Genomic DNA, 15,151 nt, shown 5'->3' on the forward strand with positions numbered 1-15,151 from the left:
TCTTTATATGACAAATGTTTCCTAGGGGACAATAAAGTATATTCTATTCTATTCCATTCAACTAAATATATTCTAAAAATACAAATAATAAAAAGGAAATACACCATTTTGCTGCCAGGTGAATGTAGATGGTTAGGAGAGTGAAGCCCTTTAATCTGTAATTTATTAATCATTAAACATTATTACATTATTCATACTGGTGAACAAGGACCACTTCTACAGAGGGACGTTCACAACATACATATTACATTATTATATACAGTGCAGTGCATTACAGTGGATCGTTATATGTGTATTACCGGGATGGGGGGACAGGGAGACTGAAAGGAGAGAGGCAGAGGGAGGAAAAGAGGAACGGCGGAGGGTAATCTGGAGGGACAGGGGATTGTAACAGTAAGCTGTCTGTTTTATTAGCTCTTTTTTTATTATTTCTTTTTTATTACCACAGTACAGTTTGTTCTATAAAAGAGAAAGAGAGAGAGAGCAAAAGAGAGTGTGAAAGAGTGAGATAGACAGAGAGAAAGAGAGCCACGTTTTCACAGCTACTGTTAGGTGAACCTACTGGTTGTTTGACCCTTGTGGGGGAATATCAAATGAGAGACGCTTTGTCATGAGATGCTATAGAGAGATGCTATAAAACATTCTAAGATGTTCTGCCTCCTTCCAGAGCGCAGAGACCTTGGAGGGCAGGTCAAAGGTCAAAGAACAAATCAGCGTGCATGCGTGCTGCAGACATTCAGACGTGTTCGGCCGTCAGAAGAAACGGCCGGCCCTCCGACGTTTTCCCCCTTCCGTGTTTAGGCATCATTTTTGGTGCTTTCCCTTTTTATTTATAAAAAATACAAAACATAACAGCGAAAAGAACTCTGTTGGTCGCCCCATTTTTCTCGTTTTTTTGGGGTTTTTTTCTTCCTACACTGTTTCTTCTTTAGTTGTTCCTCTTCAACGCAACATGTTTATTTATTTATTGTTTATCTTTTTACCCTCCTCCTCCAGTCTTACATATTGACAAAGTATACAATATCTTACAACTGAACAAGACTGAAAGATAACATTTGATTTGTCCAATCAGATACAAGGTCTGGCTTCTATATCCAATTAGAGAAGTCAACTGGAAGCTAGCCAGTATAAAGCAACACAACAAAAGCCTATGGGTGTGAGGGGAGCCATCCAGAAACAGCTCTGCATTAACACGAACAGCCGCCCTCCGGGACGGTGGGCTCTGCTGGTTTGTCCAGCTTGATGTCAATCACTGGGAAGGTTCAGTCAAGAAAAACACACTGGGACTCCTAGCATCAGCATCAGATCTGTAATTCTCAGTGCATGTTCTTGCACAATAGAACAAAATGGTGAATGAAAATAAATCAAACACAGCATCTATTTTAAACTCTATTTCGTCAATTAATTGACATTATTCTCCAAGTGCCTCCTCCTCTGCTGCTGTCACTTTTCTGACAGCCACTATGTGGTGCCAAACCCCTGCATCAAGAGCCTCTTTCCTGGCTCTGTGCAATCCTCGCCTCTCAGGCATAAATCGTTTAATGGCGGATGCTTCTGTATAGACAGAAGGCTCGTCTGACTGTTTGTGTTTTTGCCAGCAGCCACTAAAAGATTAAAAATAAGCTTGCCAGCTTCTCAAGACGCTTGGCTCTCGAAACGGCGCATCAGAAAAGCTGTAAAGGATACTGCCTTCGGGGTTTGCGTCGTCCAGACTTTCCATCCCAGGTAGGGCGGCCGCGACTCGACGAAACAGCTGGAAAGAGAAATAAAAATGTGAAGAAAAAATATATATATGATAGGGGCTTATTTTTTATATTTTATATTTGCACTATTAGAAAAAAAGGTCCCTGGGTTCGAATCCCAGCCAAGGATCTTTCTGCATAGAGTAAAGATTTACATTTTAGCATTAGAAATAATATTGTTTATCATTCATTTCAGCAAGATTTTTTGTAGGCATCCATTAAAACTGCAATGGATGCCTTTTTCCTCTTTTTTTGCTTTAATTTTCATGAAATTAAAGCAAATACAAACACAACTAAAACAAATGTTGACGAGTCATTGTTGTTTTAAAGATATACAGACTTTTATTGGCTGATGCATCTTGTCCATTATTTAGTTTTGTCCTACATTTGTACATACATATTAATAGATTTTGAGACATCAGACATTGTTGCTATTTACCATCAATTACATCCATATAAAATACTATAATTGTCTTTGCCTGTGAATTTGCTTTAAAGTTGCACCATAAATGCGGTAAAAAAATAAAAAATACGGTGAAACAGCCAGGATCACCTGTTTGACATTGGAGCCTGTCTTGGCACTGGTCTCGATGAACATGACGTTCAACTCCTTGGCTCTCTGCTCTCCTTCCTCGATCGTGATTTGCCTGCAGGGGAAAATCCAGCCAGACTCGACATCTGAGGCTGATTCATTCAGTTCTGACGCGTTGCTTTCAACAGTCTTTTTTTTTTAAGCGGCAATTAAATGTTGGAGTTGATTACAAAACACAGTGCTTACCTCTTCTCCTCCAGATCTGTCTTGTTGCCCACGAGCATGATGATTACATCACTTCCTCTCTCCGTCCTGACGTCGTCGATCCATTTGCAGGTCTGCTGGAACGAATTTACGTCTGTGGAGATCGACGCGTCAATTTAGAGTCGGCGTCTCGCTGTGACTTTAAATACTAGTGTGCAAAAGCACTTAGTTATTTTTTTTAAAAAAGGGCTCAACATGGACCCACTTGTAATGTCATAGACGACCACCGCCACTGTAGAGTCCCGAATGTAGCTGGGAATGAGGCTCCTGAAACGCTCCTGTCCAGCTGTGTCCCACAGCTGCAGCCTTACCTGAATGCGAACACACACACAAAAACACACGTGCACACTCTCAGCAGCTGTTTGTACATAAATTGTTAAACTTCACACAAGCTAAACACAAGTAAAGGTTTTTTTTTTTCCCTTTTTCTGGGGGATAAGCCCATATCAGCTCATGCAGGCTGGCAGGGGATAATATCCCGCTACAGAAATAGCATTTGCACAAGTTAAAGAAGATGATCCATGACTACGGCTTATTGCAAGGGGGGAAAAAAATGTTCCAAAGCTCTTACTAGGAGAAATAACCTTCAGATAATCATGTTAGAGCATAAAGAGAGCAGCGCTTAAGCAAATCAAATCAAAGATTAGTCAAAACACAGCGGAAGCTAGGACATTCAATGACATTGGCGTACTGAAACCCTAAAAGTGTAATGTTTCTACATGCAAGTTCCAGAATGAACATCAGAATTTCCTACTGTCCGGTCTTCCAGGTACATGGTCTTTGAGAGGAAGTCAATTCCAATGGTTGCCTGTGAGAAAGAGAGGGTGAAAAACTGAGTTTTTAAACAATTTACTGGTCTAAGCAGTCATTTTAATGTATCTACAGAAATAATCAACTGAGCAAACAAAAAAAACAAAAAAAGATTTTGCCCAAAAAAATAAATACTCATAGTGCTATGATACAATTTAGTACATTTAGTTTGGTTATTACAAAAAAAACCAAAAAAAACTTGAATGTATTATGACAAATCTATTGAGTCACAATGCCGTTAATATGATTCATTAGTTCACAGTTTACATTTTAGTTCAAAAACACTTATTAGTGTTATTCCTGCGTAAACAAATTTCCCAATCATTCAATACTGAAGTGCACTTACTGACCAGATCTATACTCAATCAATACTTGCTAACAGGTTCGTTCACATGTTACACGTGTGTGTGTGTGTGTGTGTGTGTGTGTGTGTGTGTGTGTGTGTGTGTGTGTGTGTGTGTGTGTGTGTGTGTGTGTGTGTGTGTGTGTGTGTGTGTGTGTGTGTTTGAGCTCTGAGCCTCACCTGATATGTGTTGTCAAAACTGTCATACATGAATCTGGTGATGAGAGATGTTTTCCCCACTGAAACCCAAAACACACAGAAGTCGGTTTTGTTAGCTGAAACACTTAGTAAAATGTTTAATCAAACTATTTCCTCAAATGGAGTTGTTCTACAAAAGGTGTGTCAGAAGCAGAATATCTAATATTTGAAATGGTTTCTCATGAAAAAAAAATCAAATAAGCGGGTCTGCGATTAACACACTTTGTCATCCTTTTCTTCCATTTCTCATCCACCCCTTCCCTTGAACTTTATCCTTCCATTTAATGAGATCTATATCACATGTGGGCAAAAAGAATGATTAAGTCCATCCAACTAGACCATGTTATGGATACACTGCGCCATGGACACAGAGTATGCATGGCAGTATAATGGCCTGCATGATATTGGGTCAAAGTTGACATTTACAAATGTGAAATTGAAGATACTGAATACATTGTGCAGCTCTGGAGGAGACTGTGAGTAGATCAGAGTAAATTGCCTTAAATAATTGGCTGTCAAAGTGAGTACATAACATCAGCCAGGTAGGTAGGAGTTAGTATATGGGCCACACAAATGATCCTATGGCAGACAGCCCTCCTGGTGATCGGCTACCTCCTACCCCTCTTTATTTCAACAAATGCACTTTATTTGTTTTGTTGCCCTTCATAGCATGCTGATATTTTAGTTCATTATTCGCTTCAGGTTTCTTATTCCTTACTCCCCTAAATATGGCCACAGACTAACAAAACTCCTGAAATTCTGCTTTGGTTTATTGTTTTATTTTGCCATGTGAATATTTTAAGTAGACCCCCCATCTGGTCAGCCTTTTAGGAACTTTCTGGAAGAGCCCGGTTGGCTGAAACCTTGGGTCTTCTTCCTGAAAAAATCATGTACAAAGCAATCCAAACTACAAAGCGATAAAATGACAAATCCAAAATGGTCAATATTCTAACAATGAAGAAAAACATTAAGTAAGGCAAACTGTTTGACTTCTGCAATATTCTCCGACACACCTGAATTAAATGGCTCATCAGCATTTTAGCCCTGCAGAGGTAATGAGCCACTCATTTGATTCAGGTGCGTTGGAGGAGGGAGGCCCCTACAGGCTACAGCACGGTAGAGATCAAGGACTGAACTTGGGCATCTCTGCTTTAAGACAATAAATAAAACTAACAAAAAAAATACTACTACTTCTAAAATATATAAGCAGAATACAAATAAACAAGGGAATAACTACCTGTTAAACATCATTTAACGGAGACGTAGAATAAACATAGTCACATGCTGCATAGAAAATTTTACTCTGCATAAATCTGACAGCAAAGTGATTGCTGATTTCAAGTCTTAACACTCTATAAACAAAGGGTGATTTGGGCGTTAAGCCTTACTTTCTGCATCCTTGCACCACAGGGCCAAAACACTGCCTCAAGGCCTAAGGAAATTAAATTTAAAATGTACCTCTTCTTTGACATTTTAACAAATCATGTTTGTAGTTACTTAAAACTCCTATCATCTAATTGTTTCTGAGACAGCAATTTATAAAGCAGTCAGGGGAGGAAACAAAATTAGGCCTGCATGATATCAGGAAAATGTGACACTGAAATGTTATTGCTGATAATTATAACAACAAAATTAATTGGAAGTAAACTACATTTTCCTTACTGCTCTATCTGAGGGGCCAAACACACAGGAAAGCAAAGTTTTGATGCACAACAAATAGAAAATATTGCATCCAATATTGCAGAATTTGCCACATGAAACTCGATGTTACCAAACAGATGAAGGATTGTATAGTCAAGTCAAGTGTCGATGTACTCAGGGTTTCTGTAACATTTTACCAATTGGCATAATGGATTTTCATTGGACTGCAGTGTTTTATCATGGAGATCAATTAAAGGAATGCTTTTTTATTGAACCTGTCTATACAACTGAATTCTAGGAGTATGATTTCTGGATGTGAACTAGATTTTTTTTTTTTTTTGTAACATGTCCTGAGTTTACATTCGTTGTGAAGCGGCACTATATAGATCAAATAAGTGAACTGAAATGAACTAATCTCAATTAAGACATTTAGGAACATAAACAGATGGACCAAAGTGGGCCTTGTGTTCTCCCTGCTCATTTACATCAATCCACAGGAAGATTTTATGTCACATCGGCACATGAGTGTGGATGGAAAGCATATATGTCCAGCAGGCCTCCTTAACACTCCAGCCTTGAAGACTTATTGAACCACACCAGGCCTGTCTTCAGCACCATGGACAGCAAACATTGCAGTACAGGCCACACAAACACACACTCACACAGATGCTTTTAGTCGACACACTCTCCCACAGAAATAAAACAGACACACACGCGCACACACACGCAAACACACTAAGACATCACGGTGAAAATCACAGACCTACTGTCACATCAGAGCTGCTTATCTTTTCTTTATCATTAGGATATTGACTTTTTTTTTTTTTTGCTGCCACTTTTGGTGTCTTAATATCTGAGCACGTCTTCAGGCACTAAACCTTTATTGATCTTCTTGTGAATTTATCCCATCGCATGAAATCACAGACCTTCTTACCCTAAAAGAAAGGATTATTGATAACGCAGTATAATCTTTCAGTGATGTCAAGCCTTTCTTGTTTTTCTGGGATCATTTATGGGACAGAGCAAGAGACTGCGTGCTTTGGAGATGCTACAGACATCGGCAGTCTAGGGTGTGTCCCGAACTGACAGATGGGAGACTGTAAAAATACAGAAAACTGACCAAGGGGAGATATTTGAAATGTGTTCATGCGTAAGAATCATGTGGGATGTCAGGAAAAGGGAATGGAGAATAAAAACAGGGAAAAGATAAGGAAGATATTTCACGGTCACTGCAGCACATCAAAACATCCCCATTCATTTCTCCTGCTGTGATACGAGTTAGGAGCATTTGCGACAATACACATCCACTCATTCACAATCATATTTCCTGATGTATAAGTTGAATTTACGCATATGCGGCTTTTTTTTTTTCTCTTCTTCTTCTTTTTGTCTTCCGTTAATCAAATTATCCTGGTCCCACTGATGCTGCCAGCACTAACATCGGCATCACATACACCCAGGCCAACATCTTCTGGATTCAATTTAACCTCTTTAACATGTCAAAAAATATGATTACATACGTATTATTCGTCATGCACACACACACACACATGTTCGACGTCCAAACCTCTCACCGATCACTGACTCACCGCTTTGCTCTCCCAAAAACACGAGTTTAAATTTCCTCAGGGGATTCCCCAAATCTCCTCCGGCTGACATGGTGGCAGATGAAAAGCCTAACTTAGATTGTTTGTTTTTTTAAATATGTATTTTATGTATATTGTTCTTCTTTATCGGCCTGCGTGTCTCTGTCTCTCTCTCTCTCTCTCTCGGCTATGGGTGCGCAGGAGGATCCTCCTCTCCTCACAGAATGGTGGGAATGCAGCTCAGCGTCGTCCTGTCAGTTTAGGTAGCGTCTGCGCCTGCGCGACCTCACCTCTTTCAAATCCCTCACCTTTCCGTTCGTATTCAGATATGATTTTCCTTCCTCGAGATGGAAACGTAACGAACAGGAAAACGTCATCGATAGAAATTAAAAACCCGTTGACATAATCGTCGGCCTCAATTTAAATGAGCTGATTGGATCTGAATTAATTTATCAAGTTAAAATCAGGGCCTTCATTTTTAAAATAAGAATCTCTAAGAAGACAGTTAACACCTTTTTTATTAAGACAACCTTTCTGTGCTAAAAGTATTGTTCTGTATTGGTCTTGTATCTTAAATGCCGTGTTTTTTATTTGCTATGATAAGTGATATAATTATCTATATAATCTTACAGTTAACCCGTCCATGCATGAATTCTCATCCTTTATGTCAGGATTTAAAAAAAAAAAAAAAATTTTTCTTAAGGCATAAAAAAAAGTTGAGAGAACAAATTTTGTAAAAAAAAATCAAAAATTTTGTAAAAAGAAAAATCTAAATTTTTTTACGAGGTGATCAGTTGTATTTTTCTCCAAATACAAAGTTGTTATTTGGAAAATACATCACTAAAATTAATCTATAGGGGTTACATAATGTCACAATATATTTTTTACCTGCAAGAGTCCTCTAAAGTAGAAGTAAGAACTGGATATTCCTGAGTAGCTTTTTTGTTTGTCTGCCATATTGGATTTAATAAATATTTTTTTACACTTACAGCGGATGGCCCGTAGTTGATTGTGTATTGTATGATTCATTGGTGTCCACTTTTGTGGTCTGTGTGCATAAAAATCAATGTGAAACACAAGAAAATGGCTTTAAGACAACTATCCACTGCAGTGACCGCTATGCATGAAAGGGTTAATTGTGTTCAACAAAACTGCAGTTGGAAACCTTGGACATCTGTAGACATTGGGCGTTTAAAAATGTAAAATTCAAACGCATTTTCTCTATTTGCAGAATTGGTGAAGGTCCTTCAAAATACTGGAGTATTTTGTTTTCAATAACTGATCAACAACAATACTTTCTCTGTGTTTTATTTAGGATCCATCTAAAGCAAGCTCTTCAATGTCCTTTTGTCCAAATATACCCCCCATCAAACTTTAGCTCAGTGTTCAAAGTCAAACAGTTCTGCCTCTTTCTCTTTCCAGAAAGCAAAACTGCGATCGATATATTTGCATATATCTTCATTATTGAAACAGGAAACGTCTGCGTCACTGCCGCTCTCCTCTGGACTTGCATTTTGGACTATAACCTTGGGTACAGGTTTAAAGCCTGGCACCAGTGATGACGGGCAGCGACACGGTGTCGATTCGCCGAAGAATTGAGTTTTGAGGTCCTCAAAGCCGTCGCTCCACTGCCGCCTCCCAGACTGAATTTCCTGGAGAACGGCCTTGTGGAAATCCCGCACCTTCTCCCAGGGGAAGAAGCTGACATGATCAAAAACCTCAAAGCAGAGGAGATGTCTCATCTTCCTCTCCTCAGCAGGCAGGTCTTGTTCTAAGATGTGGAAATAACCCAGCATGAAGAGGTCAAGGGTCAAGCTGTCGTGACTCATTGAGACTCCATCGGTTTCAGGTAGGAACTGCTCTGGGGAGTAGGTAAAGCGGGAGTTACTTGAACTATGTGAGGAGACCAAGTGGGATTTTGGAGTGCACTTTAACGCCAGCTTATTCCTCCAGGAGTTTAACATTTTGTCCACGGCACCTCGTTGTTGGCAGAACCGGAACAGAGAGTGTGGTTGCTGTTTCAGCTGAGCTGTAGCCGCTTTCCCTGATGCTGCGGGTTTTTCTTGTCTCTGTCTTGCTGCTCTCATTGAGATGGCATATGCAGACTTTTTCCAGTGACTCAGGAATAACACAACTATCCGCTCTTTCCTTAAGCTGGTGGTCTCCATCACAGCTCCACAGGTTTTAATGGCGCCATGACTAAGGAGTGTGTTCACGTCATCACTGCTTCCTGCTGATGGTCCAACCCAATTCTTGCCCTTCAGCCGCTGTGCTCCATGTACAACCCCAGCAAAGGGGTAAATGCTTCCAATCTGACCCTCAAAGTTGGACCTGAGGTTTTTTACTGACACACCAGACTGCTGGATCTCCCTCTCCACCTTCTCTCTCTTTTCTCTATTGCAGCTGCTGCTCTCCAAGCGATGGCTGAAAGCAGACGCCATCCCAATATGGGGTATCCTGCATACACTGGATGTCCCCGCAGAGGCAGACTCCTTTTCTTGGCTATTTTGCATTAATCTTGAGTCCAAATCAATTTCAGAGGCAATTATATTTTCCTGAAAACTCTTCATCCCTTCGACCATTCCTCCCACCGACCCCCACTCGCTTTCTTTTCTCTGCATTTTAGTCAGATTGGCCACCAGCAGAGACATGTTCTTGACAATCTCTGAGACACGATCGCACCAGACGGGTAGAGTCAAGGGTATTGTTCCCTCAGAGTCCATTCTTTGTAGAATCTCCTTGTTGAGGGAAATATTGACGATAGGATCAGGTAAGATTGCCTTTAACTCCTCGGTTAGCCTGGTCAACTCTAACTCATAAGCCTGGCAACGTTTCTGCAGAGAAACAGACTCAATTTGCTGCTGCAAGTAAACCAGATCTTCCTCTTTTAGCAGTTCACCAAAGGGCCCTAAGATGGCGTTGTGAGTCTGGGAGTATTTCCAGGAATCCAGTGGCATGTAGCCATTCAACATATTCTGCAAAAAAAATAAATAAATAAAAATAATTCACAATTCTGATGCATGATTTAAAAAGAATAATAATAAAAGTTTAGCATTTTGCACAAAAGTACAGATGACAATAATGAGGTTTAACATCTGATGACATACACTACTTTGACAAAAGTATTGGATCAAGCATCCAAATCATTAAATTCAGGAGTTATGTACACTGTTTTGTTAAAGAATGGGAGATCTGTGAATTTCAGTATTGAAAGTCTGTGATAGGAAGCCACCATGTGCAATAAGTCCATATGTAAAATTTCCTTCAAAGGAATCAGAAGCAACAGCAACTCATCCACAATAAAAAACACAAGAAAAATCACAGAGAAGGTTGATAAAGCACATTATGTGCAGAGTTCATAGAGTTTTGCAATTTTTTTCAAGCTCGATAGTTTCATACCTCCAAAGTCCGTGTGGTCTTCCAAATAGTAATTTTTCTGTTGTTTCTCTCAACTTTATCAAAACTGGACAGAAAACCATTAATATGTTTCACTCAAAATGTCTATAAACATCACTCTCTCTGGGGCTGTTTCCATTAAAAAAATGTCTAATCTTTCGAGGATTGTCAAATTAAAAAGCATTTACATTATTATTTGGACATTCACATTATTGGTTGTTTTCTTTCTAAAACAGTGTGCTCTGTTTTTTGGCGATGGGGTGGGGGGGTTTCCACACAAAACAATGAAGGAGTACCTGTGCCTCCTCTACCTCTTCATCTTGCATCCTGACCTGGAGCTGCCGAACCATCACCTGCCGTTTCCATTCTGGTATGGGGCGTCCAGTTTCATCGTGGGTTGGCACCAGCGAGTCAATGTCAGCCAAGATCATGTTGACACTTGGTACCTCCTCCTGCACCTCCTCGCTGTCAAGCCACTATTGGTTTTCAATGACACAATACAGAGTGACGCCACTGATGTCCGGATATCTAGCCATGCATGTTAAGATATTTCAATTTTGGACAAACTGCAGTTTATCCATTTGATTTCATTGCACTTGCAGGCGCCTTTTATTCGCTTAAAATGCCGAACGCTGTTTTTATCTTTGTAATTATGTAATTGCGATTCTTCTGGCAAGAGGATATTTTTTTTTAGTCAGGATGGTTTGAACTTTTTCGGAGGGTGTAATGTTCACTTGGAGGACTGCGCCACATGACTCACAGTTTGCCCGGTGAAGACTGCAGTTAAGCCGGCATGCTTCAGCGATTTAATAGGCTTCATCCGAGACATCGGCGTGAGGTCTCTCTCTGGAGGCCTCAGGTGATTGAAGGATGTCACCACTGTAAGCAAATACAACAAAGGTGAAAGGTCAAATCATATGGTTTTACAAATATGGCTTAGAGCAATGCGTGACAGTCTGCTTTTGAATGTGTGGACAGCATATTTAAAATTATATAATTTCAAACTTCTTTTCATTGTTGTATAAAAGTCAGATTTCTGAGCTGAGCTGTGGATTTCTGTAGCTTCTCCAGAGTTACTGTAGACCCTTTGATTAACGCTTACCTTTCCCAGCCTTGAGTGGGCAACCATTTATTGGTATGTTTGGACACATACTATACTCTTCCTACTTTTTAAGCAGTTCCATGTGAGATGTTGAAAAATTATATTAATTTACAATCAAACACAGATTTAAATGTCCCCACAATTTTCACCACTAGTAGTGTGTTCCTTGCTTGTCGTGATGCTTTTGAGGCTTGACTGAAGCCTCAAAAGCATCACGATGAAAAGCTACGAAATCACAAAGTCAGACTTAATTAGGTAAGTTCAGAAAATAACTGGTTGCAATTGATTTTATTTATGTGCATCAGAGTTTATGAGTATGCCATACTTTCAGATTTTTATTTGTAGAGGGAAAAAAAGAAAAGAAAATTATGTCTACCCCTCACTTAAAAAATCCACTTCTTTGTATTAAAATCCAAATAAAATCCGATGACACTTGTAGTTATAGTCCGCAGAAACATAGCGACATCTCTGGCCTTATTACCTGAGGAGGCCAGTTGAACCTGCTGCATGGACCCTACAGGGTGTTTTTTCAAGGAGGCAGCAGGGGTTGGAGAGGTGGAGGTCACAGGAAGTGGGGTGGGGTGGCGAGGCAGGGGGAGAACCTCCTTCACTGGCTGCTGGGGAGACACACACAGCAGGCATGAACAATGCTCTAAAGGACAGCCGAACCAATATGTGGCTTTTGTTTCAATATGTTCTGGTTCCAAAATCTTCCTTTAACGCTACCTTACTTGAGTTTTAATCTTCAACGCAACGTAGCAATTAGTGGCTGCATCAAATGCAACTATTTATCCTGTTCTTAAAGCATTTAATTTTCCTTCCTCTGAGGTGGTTTTTATTTCAGATCGATGGTCACCTTATTGTTCTCCATTCTTCTTCTTCTCCTCCTATCTCACACTCTGGCAGATCCAAGAAGCAGCAGCCCCTCTTTTGAAAAGACAAAAGAGACCAATATAACAGGAGAATAAGGAAATGCTGCAGAAATGAGACACGGCTTCACAACAATCAGCCAGGAGATGAACATTGCCCAATAGCAAACACACACCGAGTTAATGTAAAGACATAGGCTATAGTGCTAGAAACTGAGACAGGAAGTGGTGAAACTGGAGCCTGGGCAGTGGATGTATAGTAGCCCCCAGCAGAGTGCAGGAGAAAGCCTGTTGGAGCAACTGAGACGCTGCTTTGAATACTGAATCCAAACATATTATCTATTTCAAGCCATGTTTTGATTTATCCACATGTTGAACTGCATTATTCTGGCAGCTGTAAGTATTACAGTGTTAATGCTTCATATAGGAAACCATGTAGGTTTCCTGTTTTACATTGATTAATAAAGCAGAGTAATTTGACAAATTAGAAAAGCAACTTTACATTGAGTATATTTATCTTAAAGAAACCTTTTTAAATGGCAACTTAGGTAACTATATTTTTTAGAAAAGTCTCACCTTTAATTGATCTAAATTTTTTTAAAAATAAGCAATATTATAAACATTCCTGTGATAATCATAAGCAAAATTCTACTCACACTTACATTTTGCTCCCCTGCAGCGCAATGAGGATGCCAACAGTACGCAAAGCTTAAACTGACAAGAGAAACATTCAGCTGAAAATGCAAGAGAAGAAAACACACACGTCTCGCTCTTTACCTGGTAGAAGCCAAGAACCAATAAAGCCAGTGAGCAGCATCAACTGGATCCAAACCTCAGACAGGGGGGCCCTCTGAGTGTGCATAATTAAAGCAGTGGGATAGAATGACTGGGACCTGGAGGTATAGAAACGATAGCTCTGTGAATGTATGTGGGGGACAAAGTGCTCTAAACTACTGAACACACACCATCAGGTGTAAGTGTGTGTGTGTAGAGGGTACATGATTAGTGCAGCATGCCCCTTAAAGGCGGTAGTATGTCTTTCCCCAACACTTGCAGATGGTTTGTGTCGATTTGGCGACCCCTACTGGCACTAGTCTGAAAACCACAAAGCTGTGGGCACCATTTTGTGGGTCACGATAGTGATGAACTGAAGGACAGCAACGCATCACCAGAAATTATGTATTGGATAAAAACATATTTGTTTTATTAAGATTTATATCTGGTACATTTTCTAAGTAAATAAAACTACCACAGTTCTTCTTAGGCCTTTGGAGGGTATTTTGTAACCCTGCTGTCTGGTCCTTATACTTTCCAGTATATAGAATCATATCATTAGCACTAAAATACTATTGTAGGTGAGACAAACAGAATATATCTAATATTATTCAGATTTTCAGCAAAATAATTGGAAGCAATGTGTGTCGTTGTAGTAGTCTGCTCATAATGGTGTGTAAAGTAAAATTGTTCTTTCCTAGATTTTCAATTATAAAAACAATACGTATCTTATGCCTGAATGATTCATGGGTCACCACATCATCTTTAAAAATAAATAGATCTCAAAATGGTCAGATTTAAAAGAAGTCAGCTGCAAGAGTCATCAAACGTGACTGTGTCAAATGTCCCATTGTACAATTTAAAAAGAGCCTCTACGTGTAAGGTTCACTGCTAGATAATATTACAAAGGGTTACAAGAAATACATTGAACTTTGAAAGTAAAGGTTCAAAAATTAACAGATGGATGAAGACGTTTGCACAGTACTCATTAAGTAATGACTCAGTTACAGAGGTTAGTTACTCTTGTCCTCTTTTCTCTCATAATTTTTTTTTTGATCGTTTCAAACGTTTTTTCTTTTACCAGATCCGGTTTACCAGCTGCCATAATTAAACTTATCCAAAAATGTGCCGTCACTGTAAAACAGTACAGTGTGTGTACATAAGATGTGGAGACAAATGCAGGAAGAGAAATATGAGAGGCAACGGCCCCTGCCTCTGACTGGGGCCTCTTTGTATCAAGCCCGCGTTTTCTTACCTCTGTTAATGGGACTTTAGCGATACTGTGTTGCAGCAGAGAGAACATGGTGATAATGTAATCAATAATAGAAGTCCTGCACAGAGAACGCCTCACAAAGGCTTAGCCCATGTGTCCACCTGGAAGAACAGCACAAACTGTTATGCAACACACACGAGAAGAGCCATTATCCATTAACAGGCTCGATCTGTTCGCACAAACACAATCATTTAGAGACGTTCAATGTTTAAGACATTTTGTTTGACAACCTGAAAACAAAGAACATTTTATATTTTTGTGTTATAGGAAAGTTCATTTGTTTGGGACCAAGTGAAATACGTTAATTACACATTAATTGATATTTTCAAGCCTTTAAGTTCTGTTAATTATCATGATTTTCTATTGAAAACACAGTCATATTAAAAATATTAGTGAGGTATAACAATCTGCTAAAAAGAATTTCAGAACTTCTAATACAAATCAGGGACTTTTATATTTTAAAAAAATGTAAGCTATATTTTGACTGGGGACAAATAAATGACATCTAAATCATAATTTTTTTTTGTTATTTTAATAATGCTTCAGCATTCGTTTTATTGGAGAATCTACTTTAAGAAAAAGGGACCTAATCTTAATCTGTGAGCAACTATAAAGACGAAA

The 15,151-nt window shown here is 39.3% G+C and overlaps 2 protein-coding genes across 4 annotated transcripts; both read right to left on the reverse strand.

Moving 5' to 3' along the window:
* Positions 1 to 119: 119 nt before the first annotated feature.
* Positions 120 to 7,355, reverse strand: rab6bb (RAB6B, member RAS oncogene family b). The gene is made up of 8 exons (XM_081597758.1): positions 7,120 to 7,355; positions 3,872 to 3,930; positions 3,293 to 3,346; positions 2,744 to 2,849; positions 2,521 to 2,632; positions 2,296 to 2,389; positions 1,687 to 1,753; positions 120 to 1,252 (listed from the first exon to the last, which is right to left on the reverse strand). The coding sequence occupies exons 1-8, from the start codon at positions 7,187 to 7,189 to the stop codon at positions 1,188 to 1,190; spliced, it is 627 nt and encodes a 208-aa protein (XP_081453884.1). The 5' UTR covers positions 7,190 to 7,355; the 3' UTR covers positions 120 to 1,187.
* A 1,053-nt stretch (positions 7,356 to 8,408) lies between these two features.
* On the reverse strand, positions 8,409 to 15,141 carry espnlb (espin like b). 3 transcript variants are annotated; one of them, XM_081597755.1, is made up of 6 exons: positions 13,261 to 15,141; positions 12,471 to 12,541; positions 12,096 to 12,228; positions 11,273 to 11,391; positions 10,809 to 10,988; positions 8,409 to 10,091 (listed from the first exon to the last, which is right to left on the reverse strand). In XM_081597755.1, exons 2-6 carry the CDS (start codon positions 12,483 to 12,485, stop codon positions 8,496 to 8,498), a joined length of 2,043 nt encoding a protein of 680 aa, XP_081453881.1. In that variant the 5' UTR covers positions 12,486 to 12,541; positions 13,261 to 15,141; the 3' UTR covers positions 8,409 to 8,495. The 3 variants fall into 3 exon arrangements, with proteins under 3 accessions (XP_081453881.1, XP_081453880.1, XP_017165336.2); XM_081597754.1 differs by having other exon boundaries at positions 13,146 to 15,141; XM_017309847.2 differs by having other exon boundaries at positions 12,471 to 15,141.
* Between the last annotated feature and the right edge of the window lie 10 nt (positions 15,142 to 15,151).

Source organism: Poecilia reticulata, chromosome 17 (assembly GCF_904066995.2).
Source record: "Poecilia reticulata chromosome 17, P_reticulata-male-v2, whole genome shotgun sequence".
Taxonomy (NCBI): Eukaryota; Metazoa; Chordata; class Actinopteri; order Cyprinodontiformes; family Poeciliidae; genus Poecilia; species Poecilia reticulata.